This window comes from Salvia hispanica, chromosome 1 (assembly GCF_029641045.1).
Source record: "Salvia hispanica isolate PSC_SH4W2 chromosome 1, Shi_PSC_v1, whole genome shotgun sequence".
In the NCBI taxonomy this organism is placed as follows: Eukaryota; Viridiplantae; Streptophyta; class Magnoliopsida; order Lamiales; family Lamiaceae; genus Salvia; species Salvia hispanica.
The window spans coordinates 12,655,893-12,673,265 of NC_142692.1; the positions used below are offsets into that span (position 1 = coordinate 12,655,893).

Sequence of the window (17,373 nt, forward strand, 5' to 3'; positions counted from 1 at the left end):
TTTCAATAATTACTTTGTAGCGACAGAAACAGAGATTGATATGTACTATGTTTCAGTATAATCTATATGTATTCACTAATCAGCCAGTCCATTTCAAGATGCTAACGATGTAGAAACAGTACCTTATATTATATATAATCATAACCAATAAACATCGTCAACGTAGCCCGTCTAGCTCAGTTGGTAGAGCGCAAGGCTCTTAACCTTGTGGTCGTGGGTTCGAGCCCCACGGTGGGCGAATTTTTGCTATTTTTAATTTTTTAGGCGGGTAATTGGGCCTGGGCCTGAAAAATAACTTCAGTTGAATTATTAACTTGTAATTCGAAGGTTTATATTATTTTAAAAGTATAGCATATCACAATAATTTAAAATACTGAGCCCAGTCCACAAAAGTTTAGTCTTTTAGATACCTCGACATTTAAACACCTACCACACATACACATAATTTCTAGTTAGTTTTGATATATTAATTGTAGCTTGAAAGTATAGAACCCAGATTATTGACATAATTTGAATATGTAAATACTTATTTGATTATAACAAAATAAGCTCAATATATTTTCTACCCTATACTAACTACTCCCTCCGTCCCAAGATAAGTGACCTAAAACTTTTCGGCACGGGATTTAAGAAAATGGAGTTTTGTTAGTAAAGTGAAAAGTGAATAAAGTAAGAGAGTTAATAAAGTAGAGAGAAAAAGTAAAAGAGATAATGCCAAAAACTCGTGGAAAAAGCATACTCGTGGAAAAAGCATACTAACGAGGATAGCCCTAACTGCTTTTGAAGATATGAAAATGATACGCCTCAGAAAACCGTTGGCGTATTACTTAAGTTATGATCCACCTTCAATAGTTATATTAAGCCAAAAAAGTGAATGATGGTCACTTTGTTGTTTCTTTAGCAATTTCAGCAACTAGACTTTGACGTGCAATGCTTAACTTGACGTCAAATGCGACATTTAACTAGAAAATTTGTAAAATAAAAAGATACGATTAAAATAGAATGGTTAGCCTTTAAAAGAATGAAGTTTGAGTTAGTTTGTTATCTCAAATTAATGTAGTCTACCTATCAAAACTATTTCCACACGTATACATGGACATTTTATTTATTGAATTATTTGCCATAAAAGGAATAATATCTTGATAATTTTGAATAAAGGGCATAAATCTTTTTTTATAATGGAGTAGTTACTCCTAGTATTCTTTTCTTATTAGTCTTACTCTTACCAACCCCGTTTCTCAGGTCTCTTTCAAATAGTGCGCGTTTAACATTTCAAATATCAACTACCAATTTCTCTCTGCAAACACACACCACACACACAAGAACTGCATTAGCAGAAGCGGTGAGAGAACTTTTTGGTGAATTCGCACTGTTTGTACGCTTTTGTTTTGCTAGCAAATAAAATTTGTGAAGTTAATCTGAATTTGGGTGCATGGATTTGATTTTTCAGAAACTAGGTTTTCACTTCCACAGTACTCCAATTTTGTTCCTTTTTTTTTGTGCATACTCTCTGTTATACATTCACATGAATGGTGTTTAATTTGAATTCATATAGAAATCATGCCTCTGGTTTTGTTAGAATTAGATTTGATCATGGAAATTAGGCAGGTTATTGTGCTAAACCATAGTTTTAAGAATTGCAACTCTTTCAATACAAGTACTTAATCAATGAAATCTCAATTCAAAAAGGACACATCATGATTCTGGAATGATGTGGTTTTCCTATTTTCAGCCATGATTATAGTGGTATTGTTGATGGGGCTCGTAGCATGGGCTTATCGGGCCTTGCGCCCACCAGCCCCTCGGCTGTGTGGCACGAAGGGCGGGCCATCCCTTGTAGGACCTAGAGTCAAACTTAGGGATGGAAGGCACATGTCATACAAAGAGCATGGAGTCCCCAAAGAGGCAGCCAACTACAAGGTCATCTTGGTTCACGGCTTCAGCTCTTGCAAACACGAAGCCCCCATCACTGCAACGGTACTCTCTTGTTTTCGCTTTCTCTTGAGGATGGAATATTATCTGTTTTTGCTCAAGCTAGGCTGTTGCAACCTACAAATGATTTCCAACAGGAAATGGTGGAAAAACTAGGCATATACTTGGTCTCCTTTGATAGGCCGGGTTATGGAGAGAGCGATCCCAACCCAAAGAGAACCATAAAAAGCTTAGCATTAGACATAGAAGATCTTGCAGATCAGTTGGAACTCGGTCCTAAGTTTTACATTATTGGAACTTCCATGGGAGGACAGGCGGTTTGGGGATGCCTCAAGTACATTCCCCACAGGTAATATATTACATACTCTGTTCTAGAGCATTCATGGTTCATGCTATAGTTGAGTTGAGTTTATAAACGGGGCGACAGGCTAGCAGGCGCTGCATTGTTAGCTCCGGTTGTGAACTACTGGTGGCCTAGTTTTCCTCCAGCTTTAGTTACAGAGGCATACAATCTCCAACCTGTTCAGGACCAATGGGCGTTGCGTGTGGCACGCCACGCCCCTTGGCTCGTCTACTGGTGGAACACTCAGAAATGTTTCCCTGGCTCCAGTGTTGCTGCTGGGACACAAAACCTCACAGCACCCGACCTTCAAATCATCGCCAAAAGGGCAGCATCAGGAGTGTCTCACAGGGTACCACTCCATTTGTTTCCTATCTTAAGTTTTTTAGTATCATACTCCAACATGACATGATCGCTCTTTTGCTGTAGGAGTATGCGACGCAGCAGGGAGTGCACGAGTCCTACCACCGTGACATGATGGTTGGGTTCGGGCATAGGGATTTTGATCCTATGCAGCTTGAGAATCCGTTTCCACACGGAGAAGGATCTGTTCATGTGTGGCATGGGGTTGAGGACGGCATCGTGCCAGTCTCTCTTCAACGATATATTGCAGAGAAGCTTCCGTGGATACAATATCATGAGCTCTCAAATGCTGGACATCTCTTCTCATGTGATGATGAAACTGCTATTAAAGATGCTATATTCAACAAGCTTTTCAATATAGCTGATAAAATGGATCACTGATATCTGATTGCATTGAGTGTGATCCTTACTTAATAGGGAGTATTGAATTTATTCCAATTCTATATGATTCTTTATGCAAATAAGCTTTACAAGAACAATTCTCAGAATCAAGATTATGCAAAGATTTTTCATTGCATTTGGTATAGTATGATTATCATAACATAATTGGTTGTGTAAGTCATATATGATGTGATCATGGGTGGTTATGACTTAGTTATCATATGATGTCATAGAAAATAACAAGCTTTAAAAAGCGGCCGGCTACCCCAAAAAATATGTTCATCTTGATCTAGTATTATTGTCTTTACGCGTTTATTGAATAAATTTCATGTTACGCAATACTACTAGTACCTAATGGGGAATGAATTGCTCTCTAAATTATTCCAGCTGGATTATCTTTATTTTGTTGATCGACCTACCTACCATGTTAATTAATTTATATTATCCTCTTTTCTTTCTATCTTGATAAAACCAAAAAATGATTTGTAATTGATCCACCCACCTACCAATACCATGTTAATTAATTTATATTATCCTCTTTTCTTTCTATCTTAATAAAACCAAAAAATGATTTGTAGGTATTGGAAACTGGACAGTAAATATTCTTTGAATATTTTATGTCAATATTACTATATTTTCTCCATCCCATCCTCTGTTTCAGCTATGTTTTGGAAAAGTATAGCAAGTGTAGGTGGTGGAGTTTCTAGCGTGGTCATACCAATACCAAGCCTTGTGTCCTCGACTCTGCGGCGGTCTATCAAGTGCAATGGAAGGGCCTAGAATCAGACTTAGCATAAATGACTACAACTATATGATCATTCTGGTTCACGGATTTGGCTAAAATAAAAACGAGGCTCCTATTGCTAGATCGGTATTGGCTGAGAAACTGGTGACTCTAAGGATTGGGTCTGTGAGTTGGAATTATTATTATATAAATCTAGGTAACCCTTTCCTCGACCGAGGAGGGCCTGTGCATGCGTGGCAGGGCGACAATGATGGCTTGGTGCTAGTCACTCTGCAGCAGTACATTGCTAAGAAGCTCCCTTGGATACAATACCATCAAATGCTAAATGCTGGACTCTGTTTGCACATGGTGATATCACCACGACAGATGCAATCTTGACCGCGCTTCTGGTAGGCGACAAGTGATCTATAGATGTACTGTGTTCTTATTCTTATGTCTGTGGAGAACTAATATTATATGAATTCACTCCAACTCTTGATAGAATATAGCTTAGATGGAGTTTGGAGTGTGGAAATTGTGTACAAGATTTTAAATGTCACTTATGCAGACATTTTCAAGTACTATCGTTTATATCTGAAGTTTGATATTCCTGTGAAAGCAAGAGTTGTTCTATTATAATAACATGGCAAACTCAATTTATTTGTTAACAGATTCTGAAGAGGTTTTTACACAATAATATGGTAGAGAGCAAGATGAAATGGCTCAACAAGAAAAACTCCTTACAACAAAATGTAAAGGTTCACACTGCTTCTGCAAAATGTGGCTATTCACTTGGGCATCCCAGTTTCAGGGTTAATTAGAGACTGACTTTCATCGGCTAGCACAACGGGACCTCTCCCTGGTCTTGTGCAGATAAAGTAGCTAACATCTCCCCTATATCTCTGTGTCGAAGCATTCTCCTTAATTTCAGGTGGTGGAGCCAAAGCTTCGATATCCTTCAAGTCCTCAATTCCAGCATCTTTTAGTATGGTCTTGTCACCAATGACATAACTGTGGAAATGGTGGTCGTACAAATGAGTTATCGCGTGTACAGATCATATATGCAAGAAAAACAATATTGCTCGTATAATTCGGGAATTCAGAACTACCTGTTCAAATCAGCATCAGATTGAGGAGGAAACTGAAAGAGCAGCCTTTGAAGCAAAAGGGCTGCAGTCTTTCTATCTTTTGAGATTAGTACTGCATTTGGCCCAGCATCAAAGGTATAAGCCACCTGTGAATTATCTTTCTATTAGTAACCTTTTATCTAAGCAAACTGCAAATAACTGCCACATGTGGAGTGATGAGGGATTAAGAGAAAGTTAACAGACATAATCCAATCGTGGATAGGAAGTAAGTGTGTTTTGACTATCTTGATTTCTTAGAAACTCATGAAGATGAACGAAAAGGCCCACAGTCAAAGTTAAGTCGGGTTATAGAAAAGAGTCACAGGAAGAAAGTGACAGAAATTGCCAATTAGTTCAAAGGTACATAGAGAACCGTTACATATGAAAAAAATGAACCTGAGGTGATCCTTCATGACGATTCCATTTCTCAACACAGCTGATAATCCTGAAATATTCATCACTTGATGAGATTCAAATTGATGTACAAGAAATGCTCAAATATTTGAAAATGTAAAATGGAAGATGAAATTGGGTGAAAAATATAATGTGGTGAAATAATTATAAGAATTGAAAAGGGGTGCTTGCCTGTGAGATGTGTCATTCATGTAAAATATGGGGGGCAGTGTGTCCAAGCAAACTGCATGGAACTGATTACTATCCGCACAAGCAAGACGAGCAAAAGATGGGAAATCACGCTTAGCTATAGCTTCTTCCATTTCTTTTATACGCTTAGGTACTACTTCCTGTGAAGTTTCAGCACACACATAAGACATTTTTGTCTAAAAATGATACCATAATAATATCCAACATAAAGAAGAAGACTAGAGAGAGTCACGAACATACCTTTGCTCTATGTTTTATAAGAGCACTGGTTTCAACTGTGTCACGCATTCCAGATGTACTGCTAGTTTCCTTCTGTTTTGAGCTTACCTGAAATTCAGACAAACACCACTTATAACAAGTACTACTATGCTTGGTCCATGCATAAATATATGAGTAGAGACATACAACAATCAATTGAATGTAACAGATAGGTGAGTCTAAATTTTTTTCTTATTTTTAAAAAAGTACCTGTTCCATTGTTCCTTCCACCTTTCACTCTTCATTATTTTATTTTACAAAAACACAATTACACACATAAGCTGGTAACTGAATGAGATGTTAAGAGAAATATGGCTACACACCACTGCAATAATAATAACGAGGTCATCCCAGTGCTTTTCATCAGCGAGTTGCACTGCAATACTGTCACCACCATTATCCTCCTGCAGTTATCCATGAAAATTAAGTAACAACAATCACTGAACAGAAGTCTAAAAATTAATGTATTTATGAAAATTACTTTTCCCATGATCCACTTGACAAATCCACCATACAAGCTGCGGCAAGCACTTCCCGAGCCTTGCCTGATACACATAGAGAAAACAAAATCATTAGCTTTTCACTAATTTTATTCAGATCTGCATAGTAACGAAGATCACAGACTTCATAACCTAGAAAATATTGAAGACACATCTGATATCAATGAAACTCAGGAAATCTATATTTACCTTGCAATAGCAGAAAGTTTGCTGTGATCTTCTTTCACATTCATTAGCTTTGCCAAGGAAAAAACTGAAAAAAAAAATGATCAACTTAGTTATGCGAAAAAGAAATGTAGCTGAAATATTTCAGTCACTTTAGCATGACTAAAAAACATTTAAATAACACCAAATTAGCACATATCTTTCATTGACAACTTATGACACAGAAGTAGGACTTTATATTTACACAACTCCAAGCCTACAATTGCTTCCATGTACGAAGTAGAACATACAAGGCAGGATGTTTTGCTTTTGTAAGCAAGTGATGGAATGGAATATCAAACTACCTAGGCATGCCAAACCAGCAGCTGATGATGCTAAACCAGCAGCAGTAGGGAAATTGTTATAAGAAACAATGTGCAGACGTAGCTTCTCCCAGTCCTTTTTAGTGATTTTGATGCCCCTCTTGTGATCCTCGAAATCAGTAGCACGTGAGCGAAGTTCTCTCAAGCAGTTTTGAAATCTGCCTCCAGAAAGAGAGAGCTCCTGCACAGTTAAAATCCTAGTTTAAACAGGGGTAATTGAATATCCTCCCCAACCCTTTTACTAATAGTCGTATTAAGCTACAACAATATCTACTTAACTCAACATTAGGTATATTCATACCTTTCCGTTGAGCCAGATACGATCATGAGTGAAGGCGGGGCTGACAGCGACGGAGGTGGTGGTGCAGAGGTGGCCGGGGTCGAGCGTCACGCTGATGCTGTCGTTGATCGGAAGAATCAGCTCCTCGTCCCTCTTCCCCCAGTATTTAATCACCGCTATGTTTGTCGGCGTCTGGGCCGTCACACTCAGAACCCATTTCTCCGCCGCCATTAAATTCTCGGTCTACTCTGTTTAGCTGGGTGGATTGGATCTGATCTGACAGCTCGGGGCGCTGTATTTATGCAATTGGGTTTGGGTGTGTAGATTCGATTGGTTGTATATGTTCATGCAATAGAATAGAGGAACGCCATTGTTGAATGAAGTTAAAAAACAGTTTGCTTCGTTACAAACTAGGCAGTCGATGTGGGGCCCATCCAGCGATTTAGGGTTTAAGGTTTTATTCCTTTTTCTAGAGTAGTCCAGAGTTTCCAGCAAGGGCACTAACCTACAAATATGATGGACTGATGAAGGAACGAAATACGGAATCTTTCACAATATTTTCACGGGCATTTTAGATAAATCTCATTTTGTTTGTGAATTTTGTTGTTTGTGAAACTTAAAAATCATACAACATTAAAATGAGTGTACTAGTTAAAAACACTGCTGCATTTCATTTAATACAAACATCTCTTACTACTTATCATCATTTTGCTTGCTTCTCAGGCCTCTTTATTTCTTAACCTTTTATGTGCTCTATGACCAGTTTCCACAGTGTGATATCCTTCAGTATAACATATTTGTATGGTTTCCTGCTTATGGAAAGCTCCTTTAATGCTAAAAATTGGGAAGTTTGCAGGTCTTTTTCGTCAGTAAGTTAGTCATCTGATGTAGCTGTAGTATATTGAATAAGATAGATCTAAGTGAAGCTCTTTTGCATTGATGAGAAAGAAGAAATAAGTACTCATAACATAATAAGTTTGTCATGTACACGTTCCATCATTAGTTGGTAAACTGCTTCACTCTACCAACTTTTCAAAGATTAAGCATGTGATTTCTTGTTTTGTACTTGTACAATTCAGCACATGCCAAATTGTTTTTTCTGAGTCATCTACTGATGCTTTTTAGATGGACCGAATACTTGAAGTTTCATTTTGACGGGGAGCCGATGAGCTATTGGTTTTACTCTACAATCTTCATAAATGTTGTTGCCCGAGGATGAATTTCGAACAATAGATGTATTCAATTAGACATTAAAAATGAAACATTTTCTAAAATTAAAATAATTCTATTTCTACTTTTTCATCTTTCTTACTTGTTCTCTCTTTATTAACTCGCAAAATAACATTCTATAAATTTACCAATCTTAGTTGTTTAATAAATTGTAGAATAAAATATGATTATATAATCCATGGGATTTGGTTGAGTGTCATAAGAGCATGAATAACCCTGGCCCGGATTCGGGCCGCAAGTCCCCTCCACGTCATCATTCCCTCAAATTAGGGGTTCCAGGGCACAACTCCATTAACACCGCAGGCCACAACTCAGGCCACAACTATTCATCTGCACTATTCACAACATATTTTAATCGTAAAATAGAATATGTTGAACAATTAAAACCGGGAAAATTTATTGTTCAGTCAGAAAATAAGAAAAGAAAATTACAAATCCTAGAAAAAAAAATTTACCAATCCTAGAGAAAGAAAATTACCAAACCTAGAAACAAGAAAATTACAAATCCTAGAAAAAAGAACTACTTTTTCTTCATTTGTGCGCGAAGGTATTCGATCATCTCACGGTGCAATTCGAGCTCGTACTCCGACATTCTCGAGGTATCCCTCGATGTCAACTCCGTCAGCTGGCCCATCCGCAACGTAATACTCATATCTGACATAGAGTCTGATATCTTGTCCAAGGAAGGATTGGGTGGCGGCGGCGGCATAGCGGAGTAGCTCGCAGTTGCCTTCCCCTTTGCTTTCCTCTTTGCCGCCTTTGTGCCCATCGGACGGCTTTCAGTACCAGGAGATGAGAGGAAGAAGTCATCGTCTGTCACGTTGAGGTCGATTGGCGGACCTCCTTCGCTTGAAGTGTAGTGTCCGGCGGCGACTTTGGTTCTCTTCGCCGCCGCTTCAGTCCCACCAGCGTACTTCGGGCTCTTCTCGACAAGCTTCCAAACGTCGAAGTACTTGAAGTGCTTCTTCCCGTCAGCGAAGAAATCTGCCTTGGCCTTGTCCATAAGGTCCATCTCGCTGTGCCCGCTCGGCCACATCCGGACTACGTTAGTCCACTTGCCATTCCACTTGTTAATCTCCTTCTGCACCCGACCCCAATGCTTGCGTAGCTTCACGTAGGTACGTTCGAACGAGCCTTCGGGTCGACCAGCGTTGTACTTATCCGCAATCCGCTGCCAAAACGCTTTGCCGCTTTGCTGGTTGCCGATCACAGCGTCCTTAGAGACGTCGACGTAGTTCTTGGCCAGCCACATTGTCTCCTGCGGACTGTACTTCTTTGGCCCATCCTCATCGGCAACCTTGCCCTTACCCCTCCGTGGAGCTGGCTCCATATCGCTGATATCGTACTCATCAGTGCTAACCGGCGATTCCATGTCTACATTGGTAGGCAGCCCGGGACTACCAAATATAGTGTATAAATAGAAAACCAAAAAAAAAAACAAAAGAAATTCGGCGGGGACTTGCGGCCCGGTCCGAACACAATTAACGCCGGGACGGGCCGCAACCGATGCGGCCCGGGCATGGATAACGCCGGCCGGGACGTGACGGAGGGAGAGGCCCCGGGACGCAACTGCGTCCTCGGGACCGGCTCGGACCGAGCCGCAACACCATCCAACGCTGAACACGGGCCGGGACTCGCGAGTTGCGGCCCGGCCCCTATGCGTTATTCATGCTCTAAGACTCGTCTATCATTGATTAAATTGTCAGTTCCTATCTATGGGTATAAAACAGCTTTAAGTTCTTTGGCCAACTGTCTTATCCATTGAGGTGTCATTGAGGTACCTACGGATCAACACAGAAATTAGTCACAAGGCTCGTCCCGGTAATTATAAAAAACAAAAAAAATATGATTATCTTATTTTTACACTATTCTATTTAGGCCACTAATTAATTAAGCTTTTTAAAATCTGGTATCACACGAGTTACAATTATGACCGTAATTAACTTACTTTTTTTCGTATTCCATTTCGGAAAAAAAAGCATTATTTTTCCAATTTTCATCATTAATTACTCTGGGATCAGTATATAAGAGCATCTCCATCCGTGCTCTTAGCTAAGAACACGCAGGTGGGCCCAGACCCACTTTTACTCCTTGTCTTTAGCTAAGAGCACAACACCCACATCCGTGCTCTTAGCTAAGGACAAGCTCAAGGGTCCCATCATTCTATTATTCAATTTAAATACTCCAATTATTAAAAACATTTCTACATTATATTAATAAAATAAAATTACATAATTAAAATCCTAAAAAATAAAAATTACATAATTAAAATACTAAAATAAAAAAATATACATAATTAAAATCCTACAAATTAAAAATTACATATGTGGAAGACTACTCCTCTAACCCCAATTGCCTCTTGAGAACCCGGATCATTTGATCATGTGTTGCAAGTTGCTCCGGAGTCATCTTAGACGTATCGTTCAAATAGAGTTGGCCCAAAAGGGTCCACAACGAGTTGTTCGGGGGTGGAGGAGGCACAAAGGGAGCGGGAGCGGGGGCGGATGGAGTCGGGGCGCGACGGCGGGGGCGGTTGGCTGCCGCCTTATTCCTTCCTTGCGGGCGGGAACTGCTCGGGCCAGCGTCGGGGCTACCCAAGTTAGTTCCGGCAAGCTGGGTAGCCACATCATCGGAGGCGTCGTCGGATAGGGCTACCGACCTTGACCGTTTGCTGGAGGAGGATGCTACTATACCGTCCCTATACTTTGGATGTTGGCGCCCCTCCTGCCAACAATCGAGGTACTTGAACGGTTTGAACTCCATGCGTTGGTAGGTCGCCAAGGCGGCAGTGATGATGTCGAGCTCGCTCGTGCCGCTTCCCGCCGACCGCTCTTTCTGGAGGTAAATCCCCTGGAACTTCCCGATTGCCTCGTTGCATCTGTAGATGCAATTGCGAACCATACTATCATTGCAATAGATGGTTCCCCCCGGCCGGGTTTCATTGTAAAGACGAGTGATGCGCCACCAATACGTTTCCCCGGTCTGGTTCGTGCCAACTTCCGGATCTTAGGAGACTGCCAAGTAGGCTTTGAACATCACCATCATCTCACCCGGAGTGTACGGGGTGCGGGTGCCACGAACAGGAAGATGAGGAGTAGGAACAGAAGTAGGAGTAGGAGTAGAGCTGTTGCTCCCTCCCGATCCGAGTTCGGGTGCCCACCCGAACCCGGAGGCGTTTAGGTCGTGCACCGGGTAAGGACGGTAGCCACCCGGAGCTTGCGAAACTTGGGTTTGAGGAGGGGCCGTAAATTGCGTTTCCGGACTAAATCCGGCCTCGGAGTCGAACCAATCGTGGTTCCAACCGCGATTGTCGGAGGGGTGATCTCCGGAGCCGGACATTGTGTAGTGTGGTGGGAATTTAGATGAGAGAGTATGAGGAAAAAAGATGAGAGAATGTAGATGATGATAGAATAGATGAGAATGTGATTTTTCTGTGTTGAAGTGAGGGTATTTATAGATGAAAATGTGAATTTTGGGGGGAAAAAATTGAAAAATAAATTAAAAGTGGGAAGAAAACAGATATATTTTTTTTGGGAAGTGGGAAAATATTTTTTTTTATTTAAAATCATTTTTTTTCAATTAATTTCGCATTTTTTAAAAAAAAATTAAATAACATATTTAATTAGGCGTCGCCATGTGTGCTGCTCAGCGGCACGGACGTGCTCTTAGCTAAGAGCAGCGCCGTATCGCTGGCACGGACGGACAAGTTCCATCAGCGGACGGACGGCACCGTGCTCAGTGGCACGGACGGATGAGCATCGTCCTCTTGACCGCTGCGGATGCTCTAAATAACATAGAGATAAATATCGACGGATATTCTCCGTAATCGTTCTCTGACGACCGATCTACCATTTGTCTATAAATTATTACTTGCGACTTTTCGACACGTGTATAGCTAGGACATTCTGAAACATGAAAATAAATTGAACTGGAATGAATCTTGAGAAATCTGTTATACAACTAAACCAGTGCTATTATACACACGTGAACTTCATATCACATGGGTGTTATTAGTTGTAAATAATTGATTAATATTACGTTGGTTTAATTAATGTGATCTTTCTTAATTCTTATGGGTTCATTAAAATCAAATTATTAACCTTCTTTCGAAAAAAGTAAAATGGTTACGCGTATAATAATAATAATAATAATAATAATAATAATAATAATAATAATAATAATAATAATACTCCATCTGTCTCAAGTTACTTGAGTTGTATATTTTGGATTGTCTGAATTTACTTGAGTCATATTTTATTTTTATTTTTGCTAAAAACAAAACATCTGATCTCACCTACTTTATTCTTTCTTAACGTGGGACGGACGGAATAATTATTACTTCCTCCATTCCATAGTAATTGATGCATTTCTTTTCGGCACAAAGATTAAGAAAAATTGTGTTAGGTGAGTTAAGTAAAGGGAGAATAAAGTGGAAAATGAAAAAAGTAGAGAGATGAAGAGAGAAAAAAATAAGAGAGAGTAAAGTAGGTGTGGAAAAATGTGTTGACTTTTACTAAAAAGGGAAATGACTCTATTACTATGGAACGTACCAAAATGACAAAATGACTCTATTACTATAGAACAGATGGAGTATTATTATTAGTATTAAAACACAATCGATCCTTGATGTACTTATTAAAAAGCGCCTTTAATGTTGATCCAATTTAATTTTGATACTACACCTATTTTTTTTCTTGAGTAAAGGCCAAATGTGGTCCCTAACATATGACCGGTGTATCAATTAACATTATCTTTTTGATTATTTGGTTCCTCACAAAAAAACCCTGACCTGAATCGGTCCCCACTTAATAGAACCGTAAACAAAATAGACGATGACCGCAATTTGACTATATTAAATTACTAATGGTAATTAATTATACATAAATATAATTCTTTTCCTATTAGCAAAATTGGAAAAAATATAGTATCAGTTGCAAAATGAAATGAATAATTTGTAATTTAATAGGAATTAAGAATTATAATTAGGTATAATTAATTACCATTAGTAATTTAATATAGTCAAATTGCAATCACCGTCTATTTTTTTACGGTTCTGTTAAGTGAGAACCGATTCGGATCCGTATTTATTTGTGAGGGACCAAATAATCAAAAAGATAATATTAAGGACCAAATTGAAAAAATGATCATATGTTAGAGACCATATTGGACATTTACTCTTTTTTTTAAAAAAAACTTGTTGTTTCCAATTGCACTATTTCTTGCATTAAAATACACTTTAGTACAAAAAAATATAGTACTACTACTTAAGTACATCTCATAGTATTCGATTGACTCGTACGTAGATGTAATGTTTGGGTTTTCTAGACGCTCAACTTGTAATATCTAATCTCTTGAAATTAGCTTAATATAAGTCCGTTGTCTACCTTCTAGGATTTTTACTTATACCATAAAATTTAAACACTATATTATTCTAATAATTATACTTCGATATAGAGGGTCACGTTAAAATAGAACCAACCTTCTAATCCAGAACCCAGAACTATCTCAATATTATGTATTAAAATTATCAACACAAAGACAAAACTTTCTCAATAGATTTATGTTGATAAAATTATATTAGATTTAAATTTACATGTTATGTTTTTTTTGGTTTGACCACAGGTATACCGAATCCACCTTTGGCGCCGACTAATCCTACTCGACCGGGTTTGCAGATTAAGGCCGAAAGTCTCCCAGCGGGTGGTGGGGTTTGAACCCGTGACCTCAAGGTCACCACAGCTCCGCGCTGCCAACTGCGCTACAACCCGTTGGTAAATTTACATGTTATGTTGACAAAGTTATATCTATATGTTGAGAAATTTCCAATATAATGTTAAAGTTCTGGGTTCTGGATTGGGAATTAGTTAGCATTTGATTACCCCCTCGATATAGAAACGCAATAGTTTATTAATATATCTACATACATTATAATGTGACTGGATATTCCAAATTTAAGTGTACATGAATTCAAATTTAAGCTTGATTATGTTTATATCAATAAGTCAGTTTTATATAATCGTATTGCATTTTGCAATACTCAACTCGTGCTCAGCTCAACAGGTAGCTACGAACAATAAGATAAGTAAATTTGTTGTATTTTGATGTTAAAATATAAATTAATTAGTTGAAGCGTCTAGCGTGTATTACGGGGTGATTAAATTTTCAATTCGAACAATTAATAATAATTGGGCACCGGTTATATTTGTCATCGACGATAACCTCAAAATGTGGACGCATTGCATATAGGGGTGTGGTCTAATATCAAATTTAGAATACCTAATTTGTATTATTGAAATCATGAGTGTGTGAATTAGATAGATGAGATCATTAATGCCAGCTCTTACCAATTTTGAATATTGACTTGATCAAAATCGTAACTCCGCCTGATGTGAATATCAATTAAGGATTCTTTAATTTTTGAGTTTTTGTTTTTCAAACTTCTCCCATTGACGACATTACTTTTTTTTTTTTTTTTTTTTCTTTCTTGACATTAAGCTCTTTTTTTACTGGAAAGAAGGTCGATCAACATAACATAACCATACATATATTGAAATTTATATAACACGCCAATTATATGGCTATTAATCTTTTCTTAATAGTATACTAATTGTTTTATTAAATATAAATTGACTACAAATTTGTTATCTTGTACTAACACTTTCCTATTTACCTTATTATTTTGTGACACTTTTTCTTTTAATAATTCTCCTCTAACCAAACAGTAGTACTGAACACACGTCACCTAATCCAATAAATCAAGAGATAAAATGCGATGGAATGCATCTTCTTGATTAACTATTCTAGGAGTAGTATTTTGTCTCGATTATCTATGTATATCTTGTCGACCTATATTTGAATGTCTGTACTAGCTATAGTCACCTTATTTATCGCATTTTTTTGTATCGCATTAAAATATGTACATGCATCTAACTATAGCACAAATTACGATTATATGTCGATGTTCCATTCCATGTCTACAACATCTTAATTTAGTTTCTTTTTTACACCCCACACCCCACATGACGCATTTCATATATGTTTACTTTAAAAATCCAGAACACTACATTTAACAAAGTTATTATATTTATAGTAAAATTAAATAAAAGTTGATTTTTTGCTTGTTGAGATCGAACTACATATGGAAATATGTTCACCAATGCACCCATAGTAGATTTTCATGATTGAAGCGTAGAAAAAACTAGTTCTTTACACTTTTATTTTCAATTTATCAATTACTAGAAGATTTATTTTAATGAAATGTACTAAAAATGAAATAATCAATGATCAGAAATTTTAGGGAGTGTATATTTTGTTGCCATAAATAGAAAAGTTAACAGTTGAAATTAGGTTGAGTTTGCATCATCTCCCATAATTTGAGAATAAATTAGCAATATATAGCATAATTTCCACAATTATTTGGATTTAATTTGGATACATAACAAGCATAGTTTTATAAAAGATAGGAGGAGGGCTGAAAAATAGCATTGTTCCTTTGTCATTATCTTAAGAGGGAACATCCCCATATGCTTACTTTAATCTTCCCAACTGATCTCCTTCTTCTCCTCTCTCTCTTTCAATCCAACAAATGGCTTGTTCTGATCAATCCAAGTTAGATCTATCAGAAACCTCCTCCGATCTCCCACCGGAGTCCTTCTACGTCCCCAGCGACGACGAATACGAGTGGTTCGATCGCAATGCTGTAATGCAGCGCAAGTCATCCTTGAAGATAGGCTACAACCGCAACTTCACCTCTTTCTCTCATCGCTCCACCGTCGTCTCTCATCAAAAACCATCCGCCCCTTCGGTTTTTGCCCTTCCCAAGGTTCAGAAAACCGGTAGAGCTGAACCGGGCAGGTCCTTGTTCAGAAGCCGGTCTGAACCGGCCGGGAAGCCCGCCATACATGCAGCCGAACCGGGTTCGCCCAGAGTGTCTTGCACTGGGAGGGTCGGGTTCAAGAGCGGTGATGGTAAGAAAACCGGTTTCGCCAGGATTTTCAGCTCTATATTTGGAACTCGGACCAGTCGCAGAGAAGGGGAAACGGTCCAGTGGAGCTGACCGGTCGGTTGGAGTCGGGTAAGTGGTCAAATGGTACGAGCGCGTAAATTAATAAATATATAAATTTTTGGGTCCCATTTTTCATGTACAAATTTATAGCCATGTAGATAAAATATTTTCACGTTTTTCCTTCATTATTATTGATAAAGATATGTGTTTAATAGGTTTGTTATGATTTTCAATTCTCGATAGAATGCTGTTTGGTCGTCCTTTTTGACAATTCTTGGGTCGTAATTCATTTATCTTAGTGGAAATATAGCTATGAATTTTTTGGAAATATATTTTCTAGTATATTATTATCGACTCTATATTGTGTATGCGTGTGTGGTGATTAGTCGGGTCATATATTGGGATACCCAAAGAATTAGGAATTAGGATAATAAGAAATCAGAGTTAATGCGCGTATGGTGATTAGTTAATATCATTTCAAATTTCAAATAGTACTAGTAGTAGTAATTTTATAGGTTTAAGAGTAGCAAAAGAAGAAAAGTTGAAGGAGTTTGAACTAGTGTAGGGAAATAATTAAGATGGTGGACCAAACGCAGAATTGATTATACAATCGCTCAACTCAATGATTAATTAGGAGAGGGATTGAGGAGCATCCACTCAATTTCATACCAACCAAAATTTAAAACAAATAATCTCGCATGCATCATGTTTATATTTTATACTTGGTGCGCCATGTAAGAAACACGATTTGGCTAAATCAATAATTACTTGATTAATATAATCAAACATGCATGCGAATTGAAGTTTTGGACAAGATTGAATATAATTTGTTACTCCGTATAAGTTGTAGTACAAGTGCATAGTAATTGCTTGTTTTGGACAAGATTTAGCACAATTTATTATTTTTGATATGTGGGGAAGCAATGCTTGTTGGTAACCCAAATACGGAGTACACATTACAGCCACACTTGGGCCCTGATTTGGTAAGAAGAGCTCAATTAGTAATACCAAGTGAAGTAGTACAAAAAAAAACAGAGGCAGCAGCATTCAATATAAATACTAAATAGTATTCATTCAGTTTGAGTATGCAAGTTATGATGATC

The 17,373-nt window shown here is 38.0% G+C and overlaps 3 protein-coding genes and 1 non-coding gene across 6 annotated transcripts; 3 read left to right on the plus strand and 1 right to left on the minus strand.

Annotated features, from left to right (window-relative positions):
* Nucleotides 1-165: 165 nt before the first annotated feature.
* TRNAK-CUU (transfer RNA lysine (anticodon CUU)) lies at nucleotides 166-238 on the plus strand. The gene has a single exon. It is a non-coding gene; the product is annotated as a tRNA-Lys (tRNA).
* A 974-nt stretch (nucleotides 239-1,212) lies between these two features.
* Nucleotides 1,213-3,147, plus strand: LOC125209196 (uncharacterized). Of its 3 annotated transcripts, none has more exons than XM_089062469.1 (5): nucleotides 1,213-1,342; nucleotides 1,733-1,977; nucleotides 2,070-2,281; nucleotides 2,360-2,624; nucleotides 2,702-3,147. In XM_089062469.1, exons 2-5 carry the CDS (start codon nucleotides 1,735-1,737, stop codon nucleotides 3,014-3,016), a joined length of 1,035 nt encoding a protein of 344 aa, XP_088918595.1. In that variant the 5' UTR covers nucleotides 1,213-1,342; nucleotides 1,733-1,734; the 3' UTR covers nucleotides 3,017-3,147. The 3 variants fall into 3 exon arrangements, with proteins under 3 accessions (XP_088918595.1, XP_088918596.1, XP_088918594.1); XM_089062470.1 differs by lacking the exon at nucleotides 1,213-1,342 and adding an exon at nucleotides 1,353-1,375; XM_089062468.1 differs by lacking the exon at nucleotides 1,213-1,342 and adding an exon at nucleotides 1,360-1,457.
* A 1,232-nt stretch (nucleotides 3,148-4,379) lies between these two features.
* Nucleotides 4,380-7,490, minus strand: LOC148933272 (diphosphomevalonate decarboxylase 2-like). Its single transcript, XM_089062467.1, has 10 exons — nucleotides 7,057-7,490; nucleotides 6,738-6,936; nucleotides 6,418-6,481; nucleotides 6,210-6,273; nucleotides 6,052-6,132; nucleotides 5,711-5,797; nucleotides 5,453-5,610; nucleotides 5,264-5,312; nucleotides 4,850-4,974; nucleotides 4,380-4,751 (listed from the first exon to the last, which is right to left on the minus strand). The coding sequence occupies exons 1-10, from the start codon at nucleotides 7,264-7,266 to the stop codon at nucleotides 4,529-4,531; spliced, it is 1,260 nt and encodes a 419-aa protein (XP_088918593.1). The 5' UTR covers nucleotides 7,267-7,490; the 3' UTR covers nucleotides 4,380-4,528.
* An 8,231-nt stretch (nucleotides 7,491-15,721) lies between these two features.
* On the plus strand, nucleotides 15,722-16,624 carry LOC148933273 (uncharacterized). Its single transcript, XM_089062471.1, has one exon. It carries the CDS (start codon nucleotides 15,851-15,853, stop codon nucleotides 16,319-16,321), a length of 471 nt encoding a protein of 156 aa, XP_088918597.1. The 5' UTR covers nucleotides 15,722-15,850; the 3' UTR covers nucleotides 16,322-16,624.
* Nucleotides 16,625-17,373: the final 749 nt, after the last annotated feature.